The sequence below is a fragment of the Schistocerca americana genome, chromosome X (assembly GCF_021461395.2).
Source record: "Schistocerca americana isolate TAMUIC-IGC-003095 chromosome X, iqSchAmer2.1, whole genome shotgun sequence".
In the NCBI taxonomy this organism is placed as follows: domain Eukaryota; kingdom Metazoa; phylum Arthropoda; class Insecta; order Orthoptera; family Acrididae; genus Schistocerca; species Schistocerca americana.
Window position 1 is genome coordinate 93,470,743 of NC_060130.1, and position 16,037 is coordinate 93,486,779.

General features: G+C 39.3%; 1 protein-coding gene across 2 annotated transcripts in view; it reads right to left on the reverse strand.

The window, feature by feature from the left end:
* LOC124556650 overlaps positions 1–16,037 on the reverse strand; it is a 637,832-nt gene that overhangs the window by 220,356 nt on the left and 401,439 nt on the right. For both annotated transcript variants that reach the window (XM_047130615.1, XM_047130616.1), the window contains exon 14: positions 15,440–15,606. In XM_047130615.1, coding sequence (XP_046986571.1) covers positions 15,440–15,606 — 167 coding nt within the window. The remainder of the gene's footprint in view (positions 1–15,439; positions 15,607–16,037) is intronic.

The window sequence follows — 16,037 nt, forward strand, 5'->3', positions numbered from 1 at the left end:
TAAACCTTAATAAGATTCATAGTTCCTTTAAATTACAGAACTTAAAAGATTTTATATATGCTTCTGACAGTGACATTATCATTTTACAAGAAGTGACAGACATTGAGCTTGGTAACATACCTGGCTTCAACACCATTACAAACCCAGGGCATGGAACGGAAATGGGCACAGCTCTGCTCTCAAAGGAGGGCATAGTAGTCCAAGATGTGGTAAAACTACCAAACAGTAAAGGCGTAGCGGCCACAATAAACAAAATACAACTCATTAACGTGTATGCCCATTCAGGATCCAGCAACAGGCACGGCAGAGCGGAGTTCTTTCTTCTTTAGAAGAAGTTGTCCCTCTAGTTGGGACTTGATATGAACACCTTATCTCGGGAGCAGATTTTAACTGTGTTTTGCATGCTAAAGATCAAACTCCCAATTTCAACATGTGTACTGAACTGGAACGTATAGTTAATGACTTAAGACTAATAGACTCATGGGAACATATGCACGGTGCAGCCCCTGGCTTCACCCACACCACAAGTCACTCGGCGAGTCATCTAGACAGGATATACGTAACGCACAATTTGAAACACCACATTTTGAAGTCTGAAGTATGGCCTACCATTTTTTCGGATCATGCTGCGTACATATACACAATCAATCTGTTAAAACAAAGGACCTACCGAGGTAGAGGTACATGGAAGCTCAATGTGTCACATCTGGAAGACCATGCTTGTCAGGGGGCATTTTACAAAGTATGGAGGGCTGGCCACTGTGGCCGAGCGGTTCTAGGCACTTCAGTCTGGAACTGCACGAGCACTACAGTCGCAGATTCGAATCCTGTCTCAGGCATGGATGTGTGTGATGTCATTAGCTTAGTTAGGTTTAAATAGTTGTAAGTTCTAGGGGACTGATGACCTCAGATGTTAAGTCCCATAATGCTCAGAGCCATTTGAACAAAGTATGGAGAGAGTGTGAAAGCAAATTTAGCTCGTACAATTCTGGTACTGACTGGTGGCTGAAACACACCAAACCTAAAATATGGAGGTTTTCACAAATTACTCAAAAGACAAAAACTTTTGGTACAAATCAACTATAGAATTATACTTTCACTGTCTAAGGGACTTGTATAAGTCCGATTCAACAGTTGTGGACAACTACGAAAGAAGTTACAAAATCAAAGCAAAAATTTTGGCACTTTGGCGTAAACAACTGGAAGGCTACCAAATAAGTTCGCGTGTCCAGAATATAGCATAGCACGAGGTCACTTCCATTTGTCATGTCATTCGTGAAAGCAAAAGGGCATCTCGCAAGATATTATTTGAAATAACAACTGGTGATCGAAGGAAGCTGACGAAGCAAAGTAGAGATTAAAGAGGCAATCGTATAGCATTTTGAATCCTTAATGTCTACTCAACCAGTTGACAAACAGCTTCAAGATGAGTTAATGATCAACTTCCAAGGCACAGTATGCCATGAGGAAGCACAAACTCTCATCTCAGAAGTGACTGAAGAAGATGTCAAAGAAGCTATATATGGAAACATGAAAAATAAGGCTCCAGGGGCTGACAGAATACCAGTAAAATTTTATCACAAATTTAGTGGCCTTGTAAAAGTCAAGCTTACTCTCATCAGCAACAAACTACTAAATCCTGAAAATGACATCCCAAAAGAAAAAATGGTTCAAATGGCTCTGAGCACTATGGGACTTAACATCTAAGGTCATCAGTCCCTTAGAACTTAGATCTACTTAAACCTAACTAACCTAAGGACATCACACACATCCATGCCTGAGGCAGGATTCGAACGTGCGACCGTAGTGGCCGCGTGGTTCCAGACTTAAGCGCCTAGAACATCCCGAAAGAATTTCGTGATGGACTTGTAGTGTTAGTGCCAAAAACTACCAACATGAAAACTATAAACAGTCTGAGGCATATTACACTTTTAAACAGCGATTTCAAAATCTTTGGTCGCATCCTCACCCGCAGGCTGATAACCACAATGACCAGCATCACTGGTCCTTATCAAACGATTGTGGGCAAAGATAGGAAAATTCTCCAGACCCTCTGTGATTACAGGGACCTAATCTCAACGGCTGACATCTGCAAAATAAAATGTGCACTCATCTCACTTGACTTTGATAAAGCCTTCGACAGGGCTAATCATCGTTTTCTCCTTTGGAACATGTGCACAATGGGCTTCCCACTTAGGTTCATTGCAGTAGTAAGAAATACGAGCACATTAATAAACAACTCAGCCAGATTTGTCATCAATGGACACATTAGCTGCCCAACTGACGTCACCAGCTGCATAAGGTGAGGGTGTCCAATGTCAATGGCACTCTTCGCCATTGCCATCGAACCCCTGCTTGCCTCCCTTATGAAAAATCTATAAGGACTACAAATACATGGAGAAAAGGTCATGTGCAAGGTGTAAGCTGATGATGTTGGCTTTCTAGTCGTGAATGACACTGAAGTAGAGAGCGCACTACTAACAGTAACAAAATATGAACAGGCATCTGGTACAAAACTTAATAGATTTTCAACATCAGCTGTGGAATTGGGACGCGAATGCTGGGTCTGTTACGCGAGCTTGTAACCATGAAATGTCTTGGCATAGATTTTAAAAGAAATATCAAGCTCACTATTGCAATTTGGAGCCTACAGTTTGATCTCAGTAATTGACCTTCTGGCAAGGGTGAAATCTAATTGATTATGTTTTCCTTGGTGAAGCTCATAGCAAGAAAATAACTGTTTACCCATTACCATATGCTCTCTTTGATCATGATGCACTGTTACTTAGAATAAGTAAGACAGTGCCTTACAGTACTGATATTCCTTATGGAAATCAGTTAGAATAACTAATTACACCAGAACAAATATTTTTAAAAAGGTCTAGGAAAGATAACCTCAGATGAAATTTATAATGAACAAAATGCTAACATAAGATTTAATCTCTTCCATGATAAATCCATAGCATTATTTGAAAATACCTCTCCAAATAGGCTAATCAGAAAGGATATTAAATAGTACCATAAAAAGCCATGGATCACTAAAGGGATTAAAATATCTTGTGAAAGGAAAATGCAAAACATACTCACACCAAAAAAAGTTTTGCTTCACCTCAGTTCCATGAGTTCCAGAACCTGTACAGAAAACTGGAATAGAGATCAACATAAACATCATTTCTGCCCTTTTTATTGCTCATGAAAAAAACACATTGCATGTTGTACCCTCATACAGCGAGACCTTCAGAGGTGGTGATCTAGATTGCTGTATACACCGGTACCACTAATACCCAGTAGCATGTCCTCTTGCATTGATTCATGCCTGTATTCATTATGACATACTATCCACAAGATCATCAAGGCACTGTTGGTCCAGATTGTCCCACTCCTCAATGGCAATCTGACATACACTCCTGGAAATGGAAAAAAGAACACATTGACACCGGTGTGTCAGACCCACCATACTTGCTCCGGACACTGCGAGAGGGCTGTACAAGCAATGATCACACGCACGGCACAGCGGACACACCAGGAACTGCGGTGTTGGCCGTCGAATGGCGCTAGCTGCGCAGCATTTGTGCACCGCCGCCGTCAGTGTCAGCCAGTTTGCCGTAGCATACGGAGCTCCATCGCAGTCTTTAACACTGGTAGCATGCCGCGACAGCGTGGACGTGAACCGTATGTGCAGTTAACGGACTTTGAGTGAGGGCGTATAGTGGGCATGCGGGAGGTCGGGTGGACGTACCGCCGAATTGCTCAACACGTGGGGCGTGAGGTCTCCACAGTACATCGATGTTGTCGCCAGTGGTCGGCGGAAGGTGCATGTGCCCGGCGACCTGAGACCGGACCGCAGCGACGCACGGATGCACGCCAAGACCGTAGGATCCTACGCAGTGCCGTAGGGGACCGCACCGCCACTTCCCAGCAAATTAGGGACACTGTTGCTCCTGGGGTATCGGCGAGGACCATTCGCAACCATCTCCATGAAGCTGGGCTACAGTCCCGCACACCGTTAGGCCGTCTTCCGCTCATGCCCCAACATCGTGCAGCCCGCCTTCAGTGGTGTCGCGACAGGCGTGAATGGAGGGACGAATGGAGACGTGTCGTCTTCAGCGATGAGAGTCGCTTCTGCCTTGGTGCCAATGATGGTCGTATGCGTGTTTGGCGCCGTGCAGGTGAGCGCCACAATCAGGACTGCATACGACCGAGGCACACAGGGCCAACACTCGGCATCATGGTGTGGGGAGCGATCTCCTACACTGGCCGTACACCACTGGTGATCGTCGAGGGGACACTGAATAGTGCACGGTACATCCAAACCGTCATCGAACCCATCGTTCTACCATTCCTAGACCGGCAAGGGAACTTGCTGTTCCAACAGGACAATGCACGTCCGCATGTATCCCGTGCCACCCAACGTGCTCTAGAAGGTGTAAGTCAACTACCCTGGCCAGCAAGACCTCCGGATCTGTCCCCCATTGAGCATGTTTGGGACTGGATGAAGCGTCGTCTCACGCGGTCTGCACGTCCAGCATGAACGCTGGTCCAACTGAGGCGCCAGGTGGAAATGGCATGGCAAGCCGTTCCACAGGACTACATCCAGCATCTCTACGATTGTCTCCATGGGAGAATAGCAGCCTGCATTGCTGCAAAAGGTGGATATACACTGTACTAGTGCCGACATTGTGCATGCTCTGTTGCCTGTGTCTATGTGCCTGTGGTTCTGTCAGTGTGATCATGTGATGTATCTGACCCCAGGAATGTGTCAATAAAGTTTCCCCTTCTTGGGACAATGAATTCACGGTGTTCTTATTTCAATTTCCAGGAGTGTAGATCCTTCATAGTGTCAGAGTGGTTGGTACATCACATCATCCATAAACAGCCCTTTTCAATCTATCCCAGGCATGTTCAATAGGGTTCATGTCTGGAGAACATGCTGGCCACTCTAGTTGAGCAATGTCATTATCCTGAAGGAAGTCATTCACAAGATAGGGGCACGAATTGTTGTCCATGAAGAGGAATGGCTCGCCAATATTCTTCTGATATGGTTGTACTATCAATTGGAGGATGGTTTTCACGTATTGTACAGCCATTACAGCACCTTCCATGACCACCAGCGGCGTTCATCGGCCCCACATAATGCCACCCCAAAATAACAGGGAACCTCCACCTGTCTGCACTCTCTGGACAGTGTGTCTAAGTCGTTCATCCTGATCAGGTTTACTCCAAACACATTTTTGACTATTGCCTGGTTGAAGGCATATGCGACACTCATTGGTAAAGAGAGCATGATGCCAATCCTGAGCGGTCTACTTGGAATGTTGTTGGGCCCATCTCTACCATGCTGCATGGTGTTGTGGTTGCAAAGATGGACCTCACCATGTATGTCAGAAGTGAAGTAATGCATCTTGCAGCCTGTTATGCACAGTTTGAATTGTAACATGATGGCCTGTGGCTGCACAAACAGCATTATTCAACATGGTGGCATTGTTGTCAGGGTTCCTCCGAGCCATAATCTGTAGGTAGCAGTCATCCACTGCAGAAGTAGCCCTTGGGTGGCCTGAGCGAGGCCTGTCATTGACAGTTTCTGTCTCTCTGCATCTCTTTACCTTGTCCATGTCTGAACAACATCACTTTGGTTCACTCTGAGACACTTGGACACTTCCCTTGTTGAGAGCTTTTCCTGGCAGAAAGTAACAATGTGGATGTGAGTGAACCATGATATTGACTGTCTAGGCATGGGTGAACTACAGACAACACAAGCCATGTACCTCTTTCCTGGTGGAATGACTGGAACTGATTGGCTGTCGGAACCCCACCGCCTAATAGGCGGTGCTTGTGCATGGTTGTTCACATCTTTGAGCGGGTTTAGTTATATCTCTGGACAGTCAAAGGGACTGTGTCTGTGATACAATATCCACAGTCAACGTCCATCTTCCAGAGTTCTGGTAACTGGGGTGATGCAAAATGTTTTTTGATGTGTGTATTTGTTGGCAAGAGCAAGTGGGGATCCTACAGTAGTTGTGCACTACAAAAACTACACAAAATTACTAAGAAAAGTAATTAAAAACTCAAGGAACATGTATATCATATCATAAATCAATAATTCTGAGAACAGACTTAAGCCTATGTGGAATGTTGTGAAACAAGAGACAGGACAACCAGCCACAGGACATGTTAACATAACTATTGAACTGGATGGAAGGGCTATAAATGGTGAGTCACAGGTAGAAAACATATTTAATAATCATTTCTTAAATATACTAGAAAGTGTAAGGATTAATAGATGAAAAGAAAAGTCATGGCAGTATGCTGAAAGAGCAATTCTGTAACTCTCATAAAATTCAATCATATGAATGTCTCAGCAACTTCTTCTTCTCAAATTAAGAATATTTTATGTTCTTTCAGAAATAAAAGCTCTTCTGAGTTTGATAGTGTTTCCAATAGAGTATTAAAGATTTGTTCCTTTTCTTATCTGAAATATGTAATGCATCATTAACTCAAGGCATTTTTCCAGAAAGACTGAAATATGCCTTTGTTAAACCCCTCTTTAAGAAAGATGAAACTTACTGACCTGTTTTGCTACTGACCATCATTTTCCAAAATTTTTGAGAAGGTGATGTATTATAGAATTGTATCTCAACTGGGCAATAATAATAGCCTCAGTAAATCACAGTTTGGATTTCAGAAGAGTTGCTTTCCTGAAAATGCCATTTACATACTCGCTCACCGAATTTTGCTGGCACAGAATAGAAAAAATAGCACTGATTGGTATTTTCTGTGACCTATCTAAAGCATTTTTCTGTGTGAATCACAATATCCTTCTAGATAGACTGAACTGTTATAGGATTGATGCTATAGACTACCAATGGATAATGTCATACCTAACCAAGAGAATGCAGAATGTTGTACTTAGTAATTCAACACATGTAGTCTGGGGTCATCACTCTGACTGGGGAGGTATCATATATGGGCTTCTCCACAGCTCAACCTTAGATCTGTTATAGCTTCTCGAATATATAAATGATCTTCCATCTAATAGACAACAGTTCTTCGTGTAGAGAATGTGAAAAGCATGTGATGAAGGGTATTCTGTGTATCAAATGCAACTACCGGTTACACAAAAAGTGCGCAAAAGTAAATCTAAAGTTCATCAGCGATGATTTTCCATGGACGTGTCATGGTTGTTTACGTGACGAAACTGCCGATCTTGTAAGTGCAGTTGATACAAAAAACGAAATTATAAAGTTACTATAAAGTGACATTGAGGCATTAAAAACCAAACTTTCGACCATCAAGAAAGAAAACGATACATTAATACAAGAAAAGAAGTCCTGTGTGTGTAAAAGCCATCAAACGGAAAAGCAAGAAGATCACGAAAATACGAGTGACCGATCGGACTTTAAAAACAACAAAATTTCAAGTGTTCTTGTTGATGTCTCGGTAAACTCAGTAAGCCAAAAACTGGAAGATAAATTTAAATGGAAGGTGGTGACATACAGCAAAAGGAAAAACAAGATGACAGATACACAACAAAAGGTAATTGGCGATTCACTGCTGAAGAATATCGCTGTCCCCAATTACAAGATCGATGTACGACCTGGAATTAGAACACAACAACTCAGTAAACATTTTAAAAATATGGTAAATGCAAGACAAAATACTACAGAACGAGATTCTGAAACCAGACATAACTATGAAGGGGTGTTTATACGTTAAGGAGCAGCAGTGAGGAAGAAATGGCAAATGAAACAAGAAACATGATTCGATCTGCAAGAAATATGTATGCAGGATCTCAGCTGATACTTAGTGGAATCATAAACAGAAGGTTGGTGAGTGAAAAATATATCGCCAAAATAAACTGTGCTCTTAGAGAACAATGTGATCATCTTGGGACAATTTTTATAGACCCAAACAAATAGACTGGGGTGTGTTACATTTAGCAGAATGTTTGCAGATGTCTGCAAAATCATTAGAAGCAAGGGAAACTAATATGGCCTGAAGGGGGTGAAAAATCATACACTCTAGCTGGAAAAGAAAAATATAAGCACCATACAAAAAAAGACTATGCTAAAGAGTTTGCCCCAGAATACAGCTCACAACATGAAAACCAACAAAAGAAAAATTACATAAAAGTACTTCATCAAAATATTCAATACTTTGGTAACAAAAAATTAGAAGCGGAAGTACTCCTGAGTGAAATAAGACCAGAAATATTATGCATAAGTGAACATGGACTAACTGAAAGTAAAATACATAATGTTGCAATAAAGGACTACAAACTAGCTGGTTACTTCTGCAGATCTAAATATAAGGGTGGTGGCCTTTGTATATATATTAAAATAGGTACTCTATCAAAGAATGTAAACAGTGAAGCTGCTACATTGCCCATAGCTAGAGAAAAAGACTTTGAAGTTACTGGTATAGTGACAGAGGATTTCAGAGTATTTTGTGTGTACATGTCACCATGTGATAATATTAGCATCTTTCTGAAAAAAATTGCTAGTTTATTGAGAATGAATATGAAGATAAATCTTATTATATGTGGAGACTTCAACATTGACATGGGAAAAAGACACAAAATAAGACAGGATTTTGAAGAATTGTTAATACAGCATAACATGAAAGTAACAATAACTGCACCAACAAGAGTGACTTCACAAAGTGAGACAGTTATTGACAACATAATTACTGATATGTGAAACTATGAGTCACATGTAGTTCATACAGAAATATCTGATCATCATGGACAACTAATCAGCTTTTGCAGAAGTAATGACACAGTATCAGAACCAAAACAAACAACCAAAGAAATTAGGATCATCAGTGAACAAAATATCAACATCTTTAGAACAATGTTAAGTAAGGAAACCTGGAGTGAAGTCCTACAGGCTCAGAGTATAAATGAAAAATATGATGCATTTATTTCAACAATTAAGCACCATTTTAATGTAGCATTTCCCAAAGTAAAGAAACAAGAAAGGCAGCAAGATCAAACACAGTGGATTACCAGTGAAATACTAGAACAGCGAAGGAAGTTTCAGGATGTGAGACGGATGGGCGAAGCTGAAAACTATAAAATGCTAAAAAAGAAGTATAGAAAAAAAAAGAGAAGCCAAAGCAAGAGCAATTGACACCACCATAGCGAACTCAAAAAACAAGGCAAAGGCAGCTTGAAATGCAATCAATGTTGAAAGAAAGGAAAAAGATGGGTCAAACGAAGAAGAAGGTATTAGGTCAATTAAAGTAGACAATACAGTGGTCACAGATGGTGTGGAAATAGCAAAAATACTGAATAATAACTATATCAGTGTAGTAGAAAACTTAAAATTGGAAAGAAATAGTCAAAAACAGAAGGGTATTAAGGTACCAAGAAGATCATGCAGTACTATGTTTATAAGACCGGTCATGGAAGATGAATTGCAGAAAACTATACAGAAACTGAAGTCCAAGAAATCAGCTGGTGATGATGAAATATCAAATCATGTAATAAAGCTGGTATGTGAGGAGATAATAACACCACTGCTGAACACAGCAAACTGTTCTTTCAGAGATGCAATTTTTACAGAAAACTGAAGATAACGAAGGTAGTGCCAGTGTACAAGAAAGGGTATAAAGATGATCCCAACAACTACAGACCAGTTTCATTGATATCAGGTTTCTCAAAAATCCTAGAAATGCTTATGTATACCAGATTAGTTAATTATTTGGACAAACATAACATACTCATACCCTCACAACATGGTTTCAGAAAGAGTAAATCTACAGAATCAGCAATTGTCAGTCTAACACAATACATTTTACAGTCCTCGATGAGAAAAAGGTTGTCTCTGCAATGTTTCTGGATCTTTCAAAGGCATTTGACACCATTGACCATGAAATGCTGATATAAAAATTAAGCAACTATGGCATTCGAGGGCAACCTGGTGAATGGATAAAATCATACTTGTGCAACCGCAAGCAGTATGTATCATTAGGAAACTCATACCAATCAGAAACCAAACCCATCAAATATGGAGTGCCACAGGGTTTGGTAATGGGGCCATTGTTATTTAATGTGTTTGTTAATGATATAGGTGTTGAGGAGGAAGAAAAGAAAATATTGTGTGCAGATGACATAACAATACTAAATAGTGACCAAAATATGGAACAGTGTGAGAGAAGAGCATACATATGTGCAAATGTCACAGCTCAATGGCTGTTGGAAAATGAACTGGTTATAAATCTAAAAAAGACTATGTATGCAGTGTTTGAAAACAAGGGAAAGGACATGGATTTAGAGTTTGATGGAACAAGGTTGAAAGAAGTAGAATCTGCTAGATTTTTAGGTATTCTTGTGGATAATGAACTGAAATGGGAAAAAACATATTAATAATGTCTGTAAGAACTGAGCTCTGTCATATTCTTAATGATGCAGCTATCACAGTATTCAGACAAGAACCTTCTGTGTACAGTGTATTTTGGACTTTTCGAACCATACTTACAGTATGGAGTGACTGTGTGGGGAAACTCAAACAAACAAGAGACAAAACGAGTGTTCACATTACAAAAAAAAAGCAATTAGGACCATTTTAAGAAGAAAGACCTCTAAAACGTGCAGAAACTGTTTCAAAAATTTAGGTATCTTAACTTTTTCATCATTGTATACATACAAAACAACAATGTACATCACAAAAGGTAGTGAGGACTCGATTACAAATGCTAGTGTACACATCCACAATACAAGAAGGAAGAATGAAGTACAGAGCATACCGCACCGACTGGCAATGCTAGAAAAAGGACCCCAGTACTCTGGTATCAGGCTACTAAGAAGATAGTGTACTTCACAATGACTTTCCAAAGAAACTTAAAGACTATCTCATTGAAAGAGAGTTTAACAGTGTTGCAGAATACTTATGCAGTAATGACTTATGTACAATGATGTACATAATTACAATGCCAGACGAATAAATGACATTGATTATACTACATTAAAATTGTCTACAGCACAAATAGGGGTCCACAATGCTTCAATTTTTGATCTCTTACCCACTGATAAAAAATGTCTGTTAGATAGCGATTTAAAATTTGAAAATAAACTGAAACAGTTCCTACTTTACAATTCCTTCTAATCTGTAGATGAATTTGTATTGCTGAAATGTGTAAAAGGTGATTGGTAGGGATTACTAACTCACAATTCTATGTCTTCTTCCTTTATTTTTTATTTTTATATTTATAAACATAAAAAAGAACTTGTAAAGGATTAGCATGTAGGCATATTTACACAACAATTAGTGACATGAAAATAAAATGACTCATTCCACATAATTACAATTTATCATGCAAATAATGCATGGAACATGAAACTAAGTAACTAACTAACTAACTAGCTGCAAAATGGAAGCCACACTATGTGTTGATCCTGCTGGCTTGTTGATTGGCATCACATCTTGGTTTTCTTGACAGTAATGACTTAATATCTTGGACTGAATAATCATTACTTCTGAATACCATTGGCATATGATTCATCTCAGACCTGAGATACTCCTTATCCAAAGTAGTCCTGTCTCTGTGTATTATGGTTTTCAGCACAGCTCTCTTCTGAACTGAATAGTGAAATCTACACCCACAAAGATACATGTCTGTATGTGTGGCTGAGTCATCCATCTATTTTCCATCTGACCAACACATCGAAGACAGGCAATGTTCTGTCCTTCCACATCTCCACCATAAATATTATGTTTAAGTGCATACTGTCCATACTGTCAATGAACTGCTGCAGTGCCTCAACACTATATGGCCAGATTAAAAAAGTATTGTCAACATAACTGAAGAATCAGGATGCACAGGGGGAGGGGGGGGGGGGGCACCATTAAAAGCTCATTCTTCAAAATTCTCCATGAAATGGATGCACAGGGGGAGGGGGGGGGGCACTATTAAATGCTCATTCTTCAACATTCTTCAAAATTCTCCATGAACAGATTAGCTATGTCTGGTGACAGTGGTGAATCAATGACTGTCCCATCAGACATTTTATAATAATTTCCAACACACAAAAATATGTGGTCACCAGGGTGTATCAAAATAATGTTAAGATCTCAGGAAAGGAATGAGCAGCCAATAGTCTTAATGTTACTTCTTCTGGTACTTTCATAAACAGGAAGACCAAGTTGAGGCAGACCCTATCATCACATGTTTGATCACTAAAAACGTTTGGTAATTTTTAATATGATGTTTACAGTGGCTGACTATATGTGCTGGTAATTGAGGTATATATTTTGCCACGCTGCATCTAGGAGAGCCAGTTCTTCTAAGTGGTATGCCATCTTTGTATATTTAAGCAGACCATATAAACTGAATGGCCTAGGTGCTCTTGGCTTCAGAGTCTTCACAAGTTTCTCAGAGGGGCCAGAGTTCTTTAATATGTCCCCTGTCTTCCTGCTTAGTGCTGATGTATCTCATTTCAGAATCTAAGCGCACTCCTTCAGTAATGGACACACTTTAATATGATAATCACTTGCACTGAGGATACCCCCATTGTCAGCTGCAAAGACAATTAATTCTTCATATTTTTCCAACAATTTCAGTCCCTGTCTCTCCACCTAGCTAGTACTGGAGTTAGGGGTCCTTGTTGTCACTGAATGCCAGCCAATAGCAAGCCATATCAGTATAGTTTTTGACATTTTGTACCACAATATGCTGTTGCAGAACCTCCCAGTACATAGCACTAGAGGTATTGCGTTAAAATGGTCCTGCTTGTACCTAACAAACAGAAACCAGAAAATAGGAATAGAACATGGGCTAGCAAAACCATTGGAACATATTTCTCAGATGCAGAGACTCTAAAAAAGAGGATTTCCCAAATGTTATGTTCAGTAACCAATCCTTTCTTTTCCATATATAAATGAGTTGGAGATGAAAAATGAGTCACAAACAGATGCCTTGTTTGCAGATGATACAAGCATCCTTCGTACAGAAAACACCACAAATCACTACAAGAAGCTGTACAGAGTTACTGAACAACTAGCTTGAGGGAGATTTTGATACATTAGACTTCAAAATAACTGATAATGGCACTGAATAAAATACAGCTACAGCCTGAGTTTGCCCATCAACAAAACAATTTTTCACTCTGTATGAGTTATATACATTGCCTCATTCTGCATCACTCTTCAGTACAGAATTATTTCCTGGGTGTAACATACCTTCCCATTCAGTTATTTTCTTTATTCACAAAAGAGCTGTGAGACCAATGCAACGTGCGTGAAACAACATATTCTTTTCCAAATGTCTTCAGTCCTCCCAGTCCCCTGTATATATTACCTTGAAACTTACAAATATTTGAGACAGAGTTTAAAAAATAGAAATAAAAATTTCAGCATCCATGAACATAATACAGTGTAGAATGAAAAGTTCCACAACCAGTCAGTAAGTATATTAGATCTTACTGCCTCTGCCACAAATAATGCTATGCAAATTTATGACGCTTCCACACAAGACAAAAAGTATTTTATCATTCTCACTGTTCAATAAACCTCTAAGGGCATTCTTATTATATTGCAACTTCTGTTCAATATCAGAATTTCCAGAAGAGATTAAAAACAAGAAGGTGCAGATAAAGTCAAAATTCATTTATTGTTATTTATTGTAGTCTATTTGGTATTTTTATCAGTATATAAGAGTATAAAAGGGGCAAGGGGGAGGGAATGTACAGGTTCATGTACACATTCATTCCAACTTATTATAAACAAATGATATGTACCACAATCTGAAAATATTTTTGTACGAATGAAGAATTTGTTGGTGTGTTCAAATATTTTGTTAGCCACCTTTACAGCAAGTGGACTGGTACCATTTTTATTCCCATACTTGTATCATCTGCAAAAAGGTCAGTGCATGTGGAAGGTAAGTTATATATATTAAAAACAACAGAGAACTGGAAACAGAACTGTGCTGTCCACCAAGTCTCATTGCTTTAAATTTTGAGTGGCCATGGTTATGTGAACAACATGGAACTGACAAGGGAACCTCCCCATCGCACCCCCCTCAGATTTAGTTATAAGTTGGCACAGTGGATAGGCCTTGAAAAACTGAACACAGATCAATTGAGAAAACAGGAAGAAGTTGTGTGGAACTGTGAAAAAATAAGCAAAATATACAAACTGAGTTGTTCATGGGCAGATAAGCAACATCAAGGACAATAGTAACGCAGGAGCGCCGTGGTATCGTGGTAACGTGAGCAGCTGCGGAATGAAAGTTCCTTAGTTCAAATCTTCCATCGAGTGAAAAGTTTAATTTTTTATTTTCAGTTTATGTGACAAACTCTTATGTTTTCATCACTTTTTTGGGAGTGATTATCACATCCACAAGGATACCTAAATCGGGCAAGGTAGAAGAATCTTTTTACCCATTCACCAAGTGTACAAGTTAGGTGGGTCGACAACATATTCCTGTCATGTGACGCACATGCCGTCACCAGTGTTGTGTAGAATATATCAGATGTGTTTTCCTGTGGAGGAATCGGTTGACCTATGACCTTGCGATCAAATGTTTTCGGTTCCCATTGGAGAGGCACGTCCTTTCGTCTACTAATCGCACGGTTTTGCGATGCGGTTGCAAAACACAGACACTAAACTTATTACAGTGAAGAGAGACATCAATGAACGAACGGACAGATAATAACTATGCAAAAATAAAGAAAGTAAAATTTTCACTCCAGGGAAGATTCGAACCAAGGACCTCTCGGTCTGCAGCTGCTCACGCTACCACAGGACCACGGCATTCCTGAGTTCGTATAGTCCATGATGTTGCCTATGTGGCCCATGGACTACTCAGTTTGTATATTTTGCTTATTTTTTCACAGTTCCACACAACTTCTTCCTGTTTTCTCAATTGATCTGTGTTCAGTTTATCAAGGCCTATCCACTGTGCCAACTTATAACTAAATCTGAGGGGGGGTGCGATGGGAAGGTTCCCTTGTGAGAAACTCTGTTTTCTGTCATGATGATAACATAAAAACCATGAACCTGACATGTGTGCTGTCCTAGCATGGGGATATTATGGTTCACATGGTCTAAAGCTTTAGCCAAACCACAGAATACTCCTAATGGGAATAATTTATTACTAATGATTGTACTACATCATCTGGTAAGGTATACATAGCCTATTTTGCTGTTACTAGTAGCCTAACATTTATGTGGAAACATTTGTACTTTTCAGAGAAAATATTTACCTTCATCTGCAACTACAGATACTTGTTTATTTTACAGTGTTTGTCATCCAGCTTAACAATGGACATAGGTACTTGCAATGGAGCTATAAAGAATTGTCAATTCTTGAATATAATTAATCATATGATTGGAATTGCATAAATTCCTCATAAAAATAGCAAACAATATTGCTAAAATCATAGTGTACTTAATTAATATTTTTATATGGAGCAATAACCAAAGATGTTCAAACTTACCAGCTCGTTGGATTGATCCTAAATTGAATTTCAGTGGCTTTATTGACAAGCCAAACCAGTGGTGTACAGGTAAGTGCAACTGATATGTAAAAGATCTTCGAGTTGTGTGCCACAAACTATTGATGGGATTAAATGTTGTCAGGCTGGCTCCTACTGTAGCTGAGTACCTATACAAAAATGAAATGATTCCACAGTACTGTTGATTTGAACACAAGATGATATGTGAATAAAAGAACAACTTTTCTATGAAAATATGTAATTAAAATGGTGTTAATTAATGAATAAAATGGAAAAGTGGGAAAATGTAGTTCTCATAACTGAATATTTTGTAGCATGAATTTCCTTTTAGTTGTAATTTCCTTTGAACTGAACTGCAACTTCCAGAGATTAATTTTTTTATTTTACACATCTAGTTCCACAGCACCAAGCTAAGAAGAAGATCTCCACGGTCATGGAATGAATCAGTACATGAAATTCACACATGTAAAATGAAATGTAGCCATATACTATGCAGGTGACAAGCTGTGAGTATATATTACCATAATCAACAAAATAACACAGAATATAGCTTAATTATCTTGAGGAACTCCCTGACAGA